Source organism: Netta rufina (genome assembly GCF_964035555.1).
Source record: "Netta rufina genome assembly, chromosome: 2".
NCBI classification, from domain to species: Eukaryota; Metazoa; Chordata; class Aves; order Anseriformes; family Anatidae; genus Netta; species Netta rufina.
The window spans coordinates 121,374,361-121,387,867 of NC_140124.1; the positions used below are offsets into that span (position 1 = coordinate 121,374,361).

General features: G+C 40.3%; 1 protein-coding gene across 1 annotated transcript in view; it reads left to right on the forward strand.

Annotated features, from left to right (window-relative positions):
• Positions 1-7,805: 7,805 nt before the first annotated feature.
• Positions 7,806-13,507, forward strand: part of NKAIN3 (sodium/potassium transporting ATPase interacting 3) — a gene marked incomplete at both ends in the record, with an annotated part of 372,961 nt that continues 367,259 nt past the window's right edge. The window contains one exon of the mRNA XM_084282732.1: positions 7,806-7,859. Coding sequence (XP_084138858.1) covers positions 7,806-7,859 — 54 coding nt within the window. The remainder of the gene's footprint in view (positions 7,860-13,507) is intronic.

The window sequence follows — 13,507 nt, forward strand, 5'->3', positions numbered from 1 at the left end:
GTCCTCCTAATTCCCAGCATAAAGGCATCATCAAAATACTGTCTGATATATTCCTCACTGAATGCTGGGACTGAGATATATATATATACATATACATATATATATATATTTTTTTTTATTTAAGAGTGTCCTTAAAACAAGTAAAGAGCTTAGTGTGGCAGAGAAAATTTCCAACAACATACTTAACTTTAAGCACAGCCCTGTAACTTTCAGGAATGTCAAACAAATGCAAAAAGTGTGACTGTTATTAGTATTAAAGTAACCAGTTACCCAACTCCTCAGACAGTACTGGTCACCCAAGCTGAAAATGCATCTGTACTGCCTTCTTGATCAGTATATAGTACAGATGATTATGTTTAACAGTCAGAGTGTGTGCTGTCAGATTCTGGAACTCATTCAGCTTCCATTCAACTGATCTATTACTGTTATTCTTATGCATTTAACAGCTCTACCTTATTGTGGAGAAGATTTGATTTATTTTTATTCATGTAAACAAAATTTCCAGTGTAGTCACTAGCCCCCTGGCGTTGGGCTTATACAACATTAGCAAACAGGATAAAATCCTTATGTTTAGTAATATGTGTTACCAGTATGTATGAACAGCATGCTTACCCACTGGCAATCCTAAATCTATAAAACAATTGCTAGGTTACAGAAAAATATCTACACCATGCAGGAAACTGATAAACAAAGAGTGAGTGGATTTACCTCACTATGTGTGAATCATTAGCACGTAGTCATAAATTCTGAACTCCAAAAATAATGTCATAGGCAGCTCTCAGACTAATGGTGAGTCCAAAAAAGAGGTTGAATGTTTGGACAATATTTACATGTACGTTGTAGATGTCAGCTTAGTACAAGCATCAAATTTAGAGAACCAAGGTTAGGAGCCTGTTTCCCACATTGAAAGTGGTAGAGATCTTGACAATAACTTTTAAGTTGGTTGTTTAATAGCCTTGAATGGCCTCCTCCTCTCCTGCAGCTCCTAGAGAAAGATCATTTCAATGTTATTAAGGTTTACTGTTCCCACAGGTAGCCCAGTAAGTATAACAAAGGAGACCCTGTCTGTAAATTCCATGCAAGTACATACAGGACAGTAGAATACCGTCATTTTGTTATTAATCCAGATATTCATAGTCTAAATTATGTTCCAATGAACTCAGTTATGGAAATTGAAAACTGAAAATGTATTTATTTCAGAGCGACACATAATTATATACTTCTAGTTTGCCCTGTCTATTTTAAATTACTTTATGCAAATCTCATTTTCAAGGATTATGTATAGAGTAAAATTAGATGAGCCCTTAAATAGCTAATATAATATAATTGTGGAATTATTGTGTGTGTGCATAGCGTGCACATAAGATCCAGATGTTAATTAGTAAATCAGGTTGATTTAGCAAGCAGAAATTTGCTCTCTTTGAGGAGAAATTGAAAGGAGAGACAATTGCTTCCTGGAATGTTATTGTTTATACTATAAGCATACTGAAAGGAAAAAATTAACATGGCAAAAAAATACTTTTATAAAAAAAAAGAAAACACCAATTAAATTATATAAGCAGGAGTTCATTGCTCCCAGAATCTTGTATGATGGCTTTGCAGAAAAAGACACGAGGTGTTTACCATGAGTATGGTTTGTGTAATGTTAAGGCAGCTTTATGTAGTCATTTGAGTATATCACTGCATTTCACCTGAGAGTAATGGAGTTAGGGTAGTTTGTGTCAAATGCAGATCTAGTTCCTTAGGCATTCTTTTAAGGGGTACAACTGGCTCAAGAGGTTTAAAAAATCAGAATTCAGTTTCCCTGAACCAAAATTCATGGCCTGAATGGATGCTGTTCACAGGCTTTATCCAAAAGGCAACCTTTCACACTGTGGAAAAAGAAAACTTGAGTTAAAATATTTCAGCTTCGTAGACATAACAAAAGAATGTGTTTTAAACTACAAATATAATAACTGTAATTTAGGTCAATTTTGTTATTTGGCATCAAGCGGACAAGTCAGTTTTGCCTTTCCTATGAAAAGCTGACATTTAATGTCTGAAAATAGCCAGAAAATGAGTGTGAATTACTCAGAGAAAAATATTGCCTCTACTAAAGCTGACAACAGAAACTTTAAAACAATCACGTGGAACAACCTGTCATCTCAGCCTATTCAGGCCTTGGTAATGTGTTCAGTGCTTGCCCATACTCCCATTGATTTCAGCGGGAGTTCAGAACGTATCGAGAACAGGAGATACCGCCCATATTTTCCGTTGTGGCAAAACCTGTGCTGTGACCTGTGAGGCCTTATCACTGATGCCCAGATCCAAAATCTCATTCACCAGGTCACAAAAGCTGAGCAGAGCACGAGTGCAGTAAGTGTCACAGTAATATTTCAGACTACCCTAGGTTGTGAATAACAGCAGGTATCAGTGCCATCTTTTAAAAACCTAATGCAAGAGCCTCAGCAAGCCAAGGAAAGCAATCCATTCTGTACTCCATTTCAGATTATATAAATTCAGCTTTGCATTTTGAAGGAAAATCCCCCATAATTTTCCACATATACACAATGAGAGAGCTGAAAGATTTTTGAACAATGATGAATAAATATACTGATAATTGCAAATGTTTGTTTTCACAGTCTGCAGCTGGACACCTGATCAGCTGTTCATGGTTTCAGAGGGGAAAAATGCACATTCTCCATTACATTAGCAGTTTCTGTTTATTTTTGTTGGGAAGTGTCAGTAAAAATACTCTGTGTATATTCTGCATCCATCTATGGATATGCTTCACCCAAACTTAAATTTTTGTAACCAAGAAAATGTTCTGAGGGTAGAAAAAAATTCATTTATTGTGTAAATATCCTTTATCCTTTGTGTAAATAGCCATCTTTTAATGGCTGTGTATTTTTACAGCACATTTTGTTACTGTACCTCCACTCAAGTTTTCCATGCTAAAACTGGTGATTGTAGCAATGTTTATTTACACTGGATGGTTCAGAATGAATCACTTATTGACCTGCAAACAACAACAAAAGCTTGTCAGCCTTTTGTTTCTGCAGTTAATATAAGTGACAGTTGCTTCACCTTTAGTCTGGCTGTTCTTGGTTATAGTGACATGGGTATAGCATGCATTACACACATGCACACGCACAACCAAAGTAACCAACCAACCAAAAAAAAACAAAACAAAACAAAACAACAAAAAAAAAAACAAAGCCTAACTGGACAGTTACTGCTGTCAAACCAGGATAAGTTAAAGGGAGCCACCCTGTGTACTTAAAGCACTGTTTTCAAAATTCTTTTCACACTGTAATGGCCAAGAGGCACTGCCAGCCCTGTGCACCCCCAAGGCTCCCTCCACCCTGCTCAGGCCCCAGGACCTCACGGCAGTCCCCTGGGACTGCCAGCTCCTGCCCCAGTGATGCTGCAGCAGGGCTTGCCTCCAGCTCCATCTCCTCAGTATCCCAAGGCTATGCCTGACCCTGCTTCCCCTCACCGGGCCTGATCATTTCAAACATTATTGTTGGAATGGTAATAACAATCATTCACAATGAACGTAGATTTCCATTCCATAAAGTACTTATGCTTTAACGAAGAATACAGTTTCCTAGCAGCAGGTGTTAACACCGAAATGAAAAATTAGATTGTATATCTGCCTTCAGAAGGATAAAATTGAAAATAGGATTTACGAAAAACACTGATAATATCTTGAAACACTCATTTGTCTTTAAAGGTATATTAAATTTCATGGGTTTTCTAGTTTGCTTGAGGTATTTCAAGACTGCTTGGGGAATACGCAGGGGAATGTTTCTCTATCTATTACAATGCATGCCTGCCGAAAGCGTGACCTGTCGATAGCTGTATGGAAGTGTATTTTGCTCCCTGTATCCTTCGTCATTATGGAAAAGCTTAAAACCTAATTACAAAGCTTCTAATTTCCAGTCTTTCTGCATTATAAACCAAAATTAAAAGTGAAATGTGAGGCCATGAGAATCTGTTCTTAACTCTGAGGCTGCAGACTTACTAACTAATGTTACTACCTAAGCACTTACTAACTTACTAAGTACTAATATACTTACCTAGCTTCTGCACAGTATGTAGGGCGACTCTGTGTTTGAAATTAGGTAATTACATAAATCTTTCCAGGATTAGGGTTACCCTCTGAAAATCTTATTCATTTTTATCAATAATTTCCTCTGAATAATATTCATCATCTTCAAAGATGGCAAAGTCAAGCTATAAGGGAAGTGTTTCTTCTGTTGACAGGTTGTTCTTGTTGTCCAACCAACATAGTCAACAAAATGCATCTTCTAAAGCCTACATCAAGGATAAAACCAATTTGATGCAGGTTGAGAAATAATCTAGTACAGGCAGACGATTAAAACAATTGGATGAATGGCATACACAGTTGAAGAGCTACGAGGACAGTTTAAAGTTATGAATTTTATTTTGTCCGCTCAAGTTTACATCTTTTTCTGATGGTTTTACTTATTTAAAGATAAAATTTTCTGGATACTTGATTCTGAAGGATATCAGAATCAAGGAATAAATGTAGAGGAAATAAAAGTCCCTACTACAAAGTTGTAATATCTCTTACAGATATTTATAAGGCTATTTTCTATAAAAGTAAACATCTTTGTTTTTCTGCTTTGAATATGGTGAGATTAAAAGCCAAAGCTCTGAAGGCCTACAGTTACAGTTTTAGCATATGGAATCATACAATTCTATCAGGGTATGGCCATATCTACATAAATGTATCATCAAACTTTTGACTACAAGTTTTCTTTTCAAGTGAAGTAAATTTGCATCCATACAGCACATCTTGTTAGGCATTAAGCTAGTCCACAGGGCTTTCTAGTGCTTACACCATTTTTTTTTTATTATTATTATTTTTTTTTACCTACTTGGCATGCACAGCGCTATATTAGGGCTCTCTAATTATGAAGCTGGAAATGAGTTTCTACAGTTTGACTATCAGCTCCTCTACGGACTTCATGGGTAGACAATTCTATAAAATACAGCCCTTCCTCTTTGCTTTGTATATATTACTTTTATATTGCATTCTCTTATAAGTTTTTAGAATCCTATGCCTTCCTGTAATCATACTTCATTTTTAAGCTCCTTTTGACTGACATTCTCCTGTTTATGCCTAGTGCTTTTAGCTATATGGCAATATACAGCTTAGATACTTGTACTCATGTGGAAGTCATGTTCTACAGCATTTGCTTGTTAATTAGCATTTTTAATGCTTCCCTGACCAGATAACAGTTTTTTGTTTGTGGAAGCTTATACTCAAGAAAAATCTGCTTTAGAAAATTGACCTTTTAATCTCAGGATCAGTTTTGGATAGCTAGGTGACAGAGATTGCAAAATTCTTCAGGAACAAGAGCAGGCAAACAACACGTTAGAGATTAGTAGATCTCAGTGAAATGTCTCTCAGGAAGGATGGGAATTACCATCTTTTACAAGGTTAGGCAAGGATACAGGTGGTTTGGAGAAGTTTTGTTTCCCCCCACACACTCTTTAGATTTCATTTCTGGGACTTACTTTTACATGCTCTGAAAGTTATCAGTTCTGGAATTCAAGTTCAGTAACACACAGAGATTAGAAATTGTGAAAATAGGCGAGTTAAACTGTCTATACAAAAATAACCTCTACCGGCTTTTTCTCTCTCTCTCTCTCTCTTTTTTTTTGAAAAGAAATTTTCTTATAATTTTCTTCTCTCATAATCTGGAAGACAGTTTGAACACTGATTGTTGCTAAAATAGTGATACCCACATGGTTCTGCGGGCTGATAAAACAACAGATTGGTGAAGAGTGACTTGCGTATCTTACCCAGGTCTTCAGGCAGCTCTGCCATAACAAAAACATGAGTTAACATCAGCTACTACAATAGTACTGGAAGATATCTGCTTTCTTTCGAAAAGGAAAGGTAAAGATGTACCTACTTCCCAGAAGAGTACTCCCCCTGGGGAGAGAGAGGGGAAGAGTTATGGACTTCATCCCACTGACATACAAGCAGGGGCTGACTATGGTGAGTACAAGTAAAATCCATTCAGCAGCAGCTCTTGTCACTTCCTTTATCTGGTTCCTACCCACCCAACAATTCTTATGGTTAGTCTCTGTTTAACTAAAAACTTCTGGTCTAATAACTACTTCAAAGAAGTCCAGAGATCCTACTCTAAGCCCTCTGTATAGAAAATCAATTATCCATAAATGTTACCAGTTTCAGCTGGCACATTATATTTTTGGCGACTATCACCTTTTCAATTTACTTGCATACCTTCAAATACTCGTCCTTCAACATATACGTTCCCAGAACATGTAACTTTACTGAAGTTTAGCTCTGGAAAGAATTTTATCTCAAAAGCCATCAGGCTGTTTTATTCAAGTTTCGTATATTGTGCAACGTGGGGTTTATTTTCTACTCTTCACGTAGATAACCAAATATATATCCTGGGTTAGCAGAACCTGGTTCTTATTTGTCTGACTTCCTTTTTTTTCTTTCAGCTTGATATATAAAACTATACAAATGCTTTCCTACTTAAAATGCATAAAAAGCAGCTTTCCAAATGTAGTATGACACAATAGGACTTTGGGGTAATTTTGTAATTATTTGACTGTCACTACCATTATGCATAACTCAAAAGTTCTACATAATTTATGGATACAACACTGTACATTTCATAGAGATAGCAGCCAGATACCTTGTATAAATGCCTTACATAAGATAGTTTTTGTTTCTCTGGGCAGGCTTCAGTGTTCTTTGGCAGAAGCTCACGTATCACGGAACAGCAGCTACTAACAGGCTGTAGGAAAGCATTTTCTGGTAAACGCCTTAATGCCTCTAAGAAGTCATTTGATTTATCCATACTTTGTTGGAGAGAAAAAGGCAGGGTAGTTAACATATCATCCATGTTTTTAAGACAGCATGGGCATTTTTAATCTATTTTACCCCCCACAAACAACACTCGTCTGTGGCCAAAGTGTTTAGGTAGATGTGGGGACTGCGGTACCTCCACAGACCCCACTATCCTCAGCTGCCCACGGCAGGCCCCCGCAGAGCTGTGGTTTATTCACCCCTCTCCTCGCACAGCGGATTTCTTTGCAGAAAATGTTCCTTTTTCCTTCTCAGAAAAGATTTATTTACAGATTTATTTATTCTCCAACAGAGAAGCCCCCAGGGAGCCGAGCCCCTCAGCCGGGCACCGCCAGCCCCTGGCACAACGGCGCCGCCTCAGGGGGAGACCGAGGAGGGCAGGAAGCCACCCGGGCTCCTAGCCCGGGCAGGGGGTCCCCAAAGTAGCCCCTGACACCCCCGGGCACCGCGGGACGAGGGAAGGGGCCGGGGCACCGGTGCCTCAGCCTCGCCCCTCCTGCGGGCCCCGCCTCAGCCGCCCGAGTCCCTTGAACTTTCCCCGGGCGCTCGCAACAAGCGCCCCGCTCCTTGCTGCCCCGTCCCCACACCCTCAGCTCCCCTCGCCCGCCCTCCACCGCTCCCATCCCCACCATCACGCCCACACCTCCCCTCCCTTCTTCTCCCTTCCCTCCCCGCCCCGCACACGCCCACCCCCGGCCCCTGCCCCTTCCCCGCAGCCGGGCAGAGCCCCCCGCCGCCGGCTGCTCCTCCGCGGGGCCGCGCTGCCCTCCGCCGCCCCTTGCACAGAAGCAGGGGAGGGAGAGAAAGAAGGTGGAGGGGAGGGGAGGGGGCCGCGGCAGCGCTGTCCGGATGCGGTGACCCCCTCCTGCAAGGCTTCGCCTCCGGGGCCGCACCGACTCGGGAGGGACGAGCGAGGAGCGGCGGCGGCTCGCCGGCTGCCACCATGGGCTGCTGCACGGGGCGCTGCACGCTCATCTTCCTCTGCTCGCTGCAGCTGGTGAGTGAGCTCCGGGGCACGGCTCCACAGGGCACGGCGAAGGGGGACGGCCCCGCTCTTCGCCCCGCGACCCCCGAAGTTTGGCGGTGTCCCCCCGGGGAGCCTCCCCCCCGGCCGTGTGGGGGTGCTCGGGGACGCCGTCGCCATCCTCTGCCCGTCTCCCTTTTTCTTCTCCCGAAGGGCGAAATCCGCCCGTCCGCGACTTTCCCGGGTTTCCTTTTCTTCTCGTTAAATATTCCCGAGGCGGGAGGGAGGATAATGCGTCTTCTGCTCTTTGTTTACCGAAGTTGGCGTATCTGTTTCGGGGAGAAAGAGTTGTCAAGGCGAAACCGCACCGAGCGGTGATCATCCTTCCTCGGGCTCGTTAGCTGAATGATAAAATAGTGCTCTTCCCTTAACAGTTCGTCCCTGGTCCCGAGAGTGTTTTAAAAGATTTTCTCTTTTCTAGTGACTCAGAGTCATCGTTTTGCCACATGATCTTTCCCTAAGACGAGTGCTGGTCCTTGTGTCTGTAAAGAAAAAAAGTGGGATTATTTATTTATTTATTTATTTATTTATTTTTATTTTTCCCCTAAATCGTTTTCTAATCTTCCTAGTTTCCTGTTACAGCGCTCAGAAACGCCCTGTGTTTCAGGGGCAACGTGCTGAAATGCAACGCGTACAATCACTTCACTTGACAATCCTCATTCATTCTCAGGGCTTTATGCCAGGCTCTCAGCCTGCCCGAGCTGCTGTACCTACCTCCATTGTGCTCAGTGAGAGTCTGGACCCTGCTGAGATTCCCTTTCACGGGATGGAGCAAAGTGTGGGATAGATGCATCAATGATTCAGCCTCACCAGAAGGCAGAGGAGACCTGCAATTTGTGCCCATAGGGTTAGGAGAGCTTTGCTTGTACGTTTCTGGCTTTGTTTTTTTCTTGTTTTGCGTCAGTTTCACAGATACTCTCCCATTGACTGCAGGAGAATTGCTCCTGATTTACTTCAGTGCGTGTGGGAGGAGAAACAGCCCCTTTTTCTTCAAATATATCCCTCTACCGGTTACGAAGGTTATAATAACTGTATTTACTATGCTGTAGAATTACTTGGAGGCTATAAAAATTGAAGTAAAGTGTGAATAGCCACCATAATCCGCAGAGAAATGCATATAAAATCTTTCAGAAAAAGATTCCTGTTTTATAAAAGACCTATCAGATGATCTCACAACTTTCAGAAATGACTTTAATACGTAGCTTTTTCTGCTGTACTTACCTGTTTTATAGTAATGTTCCATGGTTGTCATATCCATATCTTTTAGGCACTGATAAATGCCTGTCTGGCAAAATGCTTTTGCTTTATTTAAAAAAAGAAGTCATGTTTTACATCCAAGGTGTAATCTGGTACACGTGAACTCAGGCGCTTTCCGTGATTTCAGTGGTGGTAGTGTTCAATTTGTGCCTGTAGAAGTTGTCACCACGGGCTGTTTTAGATCTTTTTCTAACATCTCAGAGGTCACGGGTATAAAGCATGCACAACAGAACTACATCCCAGACATTACTGTCATTAGGCGAGATTTATTTTACCTTGCATCCGGTTATGGAGAGGTGAAAGATGCGTGTGGACAACGTTTAGATGAAGTACTGTAACAGCAAAATACTTGTGCTAATTTCTAGCATTTCAAAAGTACAGGTGATTTATACAACTAGAGTAAAAACTTTAGGAAAAGATAAAGCTGGGCATATATTTTAAAATTGTTCGTCCTAGTCATATTCTAGTCATGTCAGAAAAGGGTCTGTGAGCAGTTCTGCCTGAACCTTAGGATTAACCTTTAGATGTCACCTGAGGAAGACAGATCTTATAGAATACAGTTGGCAACACCTTCAGTAGCATACAGATACTGTGTAGGCTCTCTTTGATATAAAATGAGGTGAAGTGAAAAGCCAAATTCCTGGAAACGTGTTCACACCAAAGGTTTGCTTCTTGTTTGAAAGAAATACACAGTATGCAGTGGCCTTGCAGCACAGCTTCGTGATTCTTTGAAACTGGCTTCTTCTCTAACTTTTGCCTACTCTGCATGTTGCTGGAATAAAACAAACAATGGTTGTTGCATGACAGTGTATAAAATATTCGTTCTCTAACAATAATGCATTAAAGTGTGTAAACTTCAAGAAGATTTGTTTGTGATTTTCAATGCTCTTTGTCTGTTGGGGGACTTTGATGTGGAATGACAATAACACCAGTTTTCAATTGTGTTTTGATTCATGAAAATGTCTATTTCTGACTGACAGCTTTTCCATTTTATAGTAAATACATTTTAATATTGAATCCACTAATCCCAAGGACATTCTGTAGTTCATTTTACATCATTTAATGATAATCTCATTCTTCGTGTTCATCAAAGTGAATCCCTATCATTGTGTGTGGTACAGGATTCTGGAAATAATCACAGAGAGGGTGGGCTGGGTGGCATCACTGCAGGAAAAGCTGTTAACCACAGGGTTTCCTGAACAGTTGCCTTGCACCTCTGCAGGTTGATTCTTCCTTCTGGAAGCCAAGGGAATTTTGTGGAAGGAGAACAGTACTGTGTTCTCCCTGTCCCCCCCATGCATTTAAACCCCGTGATCTCTGTCAATATCTTGCTCTTCCCGAGTGAAGCATATGCCATTTCCAAAGTTGTCAAGCTGAGAACTCAGAAGTGTGTGCATATCGTTTTGCACATAAATCTGTCATTAGGATTATTAGGAGCTATGTATATGTCTGAAAAATATATCATAAGGATATATGAGCCCTTTGGATTACAGCCATAAGTCTTACTAGTGCCATCAGAAGTCAGAGATGTTGGCCTCCCTTGTACTAGAAAATTAAAGCAGCTGCCAGAGATGGTGCCTGTGTTAGAGTAGCCATCATGCCATAAAATACTGTAACAGGAAAATGTTTGGAAAATAAAGCAAGTTCAAAAAATATTAAATTCTGGAAGGGGTAAATTGGCAAAGAATTGCAGAGAGATTTAGCTGTGTGAATCCAATTGATGTTAATATGTGTCACACTGTGGAAACCTTCATGCTGCTCTGAAAATGTGTTTCTGAGTAACTACCATTGCAGGGTAATTTCATTTTACAGAAAGTGGAAGTTTTTGGTACCTAGAAGTACACAGATATGCAAACACAAACAACTGTACACAACAGCGGTCATGAATGAGATTTTCAGAGCAGTGAGGGGAAGATAAATGGAAGGTGCTAAGGAAGCTTCCTTGCTTTGAAAATCGCATTTCATTTGTTTTTCCTTGGACTTTGCTGCACTGTGTTCATTATATAGATTCAGATTTAAAAGTGTATGTTTTTCCTAATTGTTGGCATAAAGGAGTCTATTCTCTGTTTAACCTGTTGCGTTCCAAACAGTTTTTGTGCCAACAGACCACACAGGTAATAAAAAGCTTCTGTGTATTAATGGTTTGACCAAGTGACTGCCTGGTGAGTGCACTTGGTCATGTTAACAAATTCTTAATATTCAGAAGGTTTATGTTTGTGATTGCCATTAACATTAATTATACTGACGCTTGTAAATTCTTACTCTGTGGGTTGAGGCTGTATCCATTAAACTAAAAGGTAATGTTTCCCCATTTATTATTATACATAGTGGAATTTCAGTAGTTATGTGGGGAAGTGGTATTTGCCATGCATAGATTTTAATCTCATTCAAAAATGTTTTATTAAGGTGGAAACTTTAAGTTCTGCTAATGTACCTTCTGAAAATGTTACGATTTTGCCTGTCCATGCTTGTATGTTAGAACTGACAGATCACAGTTATTTCACTTAACAGCTCAGGGGTTCAAGAGGTTTGATAAATTTGAGAAAGTAAAATCTTTGAACCGGTAAATTGTGGCATCTTTTTTATGTTGGTAACAGAATCACTGGCCCATTGATCAGCAGATGAAGCATCTGTCCACTGGTAAAGGATGAGGGAGCGCACGTTGTCCTAACAGAGATGGAGGGGACTTAGGATTTCAGCCCTGAACAATATGCTGTTAGCAGGATGCTTCACATACTGTTGGGGGAGTGGTGTTTTGCTCAGGTGACTCAAATGACACCCCCAAATCATGTAACTGTTCCTAGTAGCTGTGCCTGAGAGGCTGATGCACTTGTGCTGTGGATGTGTGAATGCACTTAATGTTAAATTAGAAGTAATACGCTGCATCCAGCACAACTGCTTGAGTTTCGTCTTTACAAGTTGAAATCCAAAAACAGTGAGATAATATCCTTCTGAGGAGCTCTATTATCAGAAACAAAAGAGTAACAACCACCAATAAGTGTTTTTTGCTTTGGTTTTGGTTTATTTTACAAAATTGTTAGAAGATTTTTTTATTTTTTTTTAGCCACTCCATACACCAGAAATTCAGCCTCAGTAGGGAAATCCCCTCCTCCCTGAATAACAAGCAATACTTCTGTCAGTTTGGTGTTCTGAAGTTGGGAATTCAGAGCTTGAGAAACCTTGACTTTGCAGGGCTATCTGAAAATTTTGAACTAGGTGAATCTCTTAAGCTATGTGACTGTTTCTTTGGTTTAGGCTTTATTCACCACAGCAGGATATTTTTCTACCATCCCTTGTTGCTCTGACAGTGACTGACAGTCTTCTGTCATATAGAAATATACAGAATATTTTGTACAGTGATGAAGTTAACGAGTCAAGATTTTAACCACAATAATGGCATTTGATTCACTGAAAATCGAGTTATGCAGCTATCCTTTCTGTCTATAAGAACAGGAAGTTTTGGAAATATTTATTTTAAGAGTATCGGAAGATGCAGCGGATCTTCTATTTCAAGATCTGCTACATTCTGCCAAAATTTTGGGGTCTGGGAAGCAAAGATAGCAGTTCTGAAAATCATTAAAATTTAGAAGGGTGGCATTGTTGGATCCAAATGGGGTTTGGGTAGGACTTGCAGAACTTGAGCACAGAGGAGGTTTATGCCTAGAGATTTCATGAGATTGACTGCACCAGCAGTTGAATGGGTGGTGTTTAAACCTTGCTGGTCTTGTGAGGTTTGGATCTGAAATAGAAACTTGTAAGACTAGATAACATTAGAACATGTTTTCCAATATTTATGTACCTTTCATGCATCTTGGAGGTGTAAAGGGGGTCCTTTTAGTTTTGGGGCCAATCTGGTAAGTTGACAAATAAGCAATAAAATCACTATTCTTTAGTTTTTCAAGTAAAAGGTTTGCATCTTACTTCCTTTGTGATATCCAAGTTACTTTTGCACATAAATAAAATAATTTTCTTGATTAGGTGACCAAAGAGAGAATCAAACCAGTTGCACAGATGACTGGCTCTGATATTGCACAAGGAAAGTGTGTGGAAGTTTTGTAGTTCCCTTGAGTAGGCTCAGCATCAATTCATGTGTTCTCTGCAAATATTGGTAAGATCTTCTTAGGTGTGCACAATGGAAGGGGGAGAGGCAATTCACCTAGTGCTGCTAGGGAGAAGTTCTGCTTAAATGTTAGTGGGGAAAAAAAATGATAGTAAGAGCAGCCATATGTTGGATCATGCTTTCAGGCAAGCTGATGAATCTCTGCTCTTAAATAGTTTTAAAACCCAGATGAATATAGCTCTGAAAAACCTAATCTAACTTTGAAGTGTATGTGATGTTGAATTGGTCCGTGCCACGAGTAAGA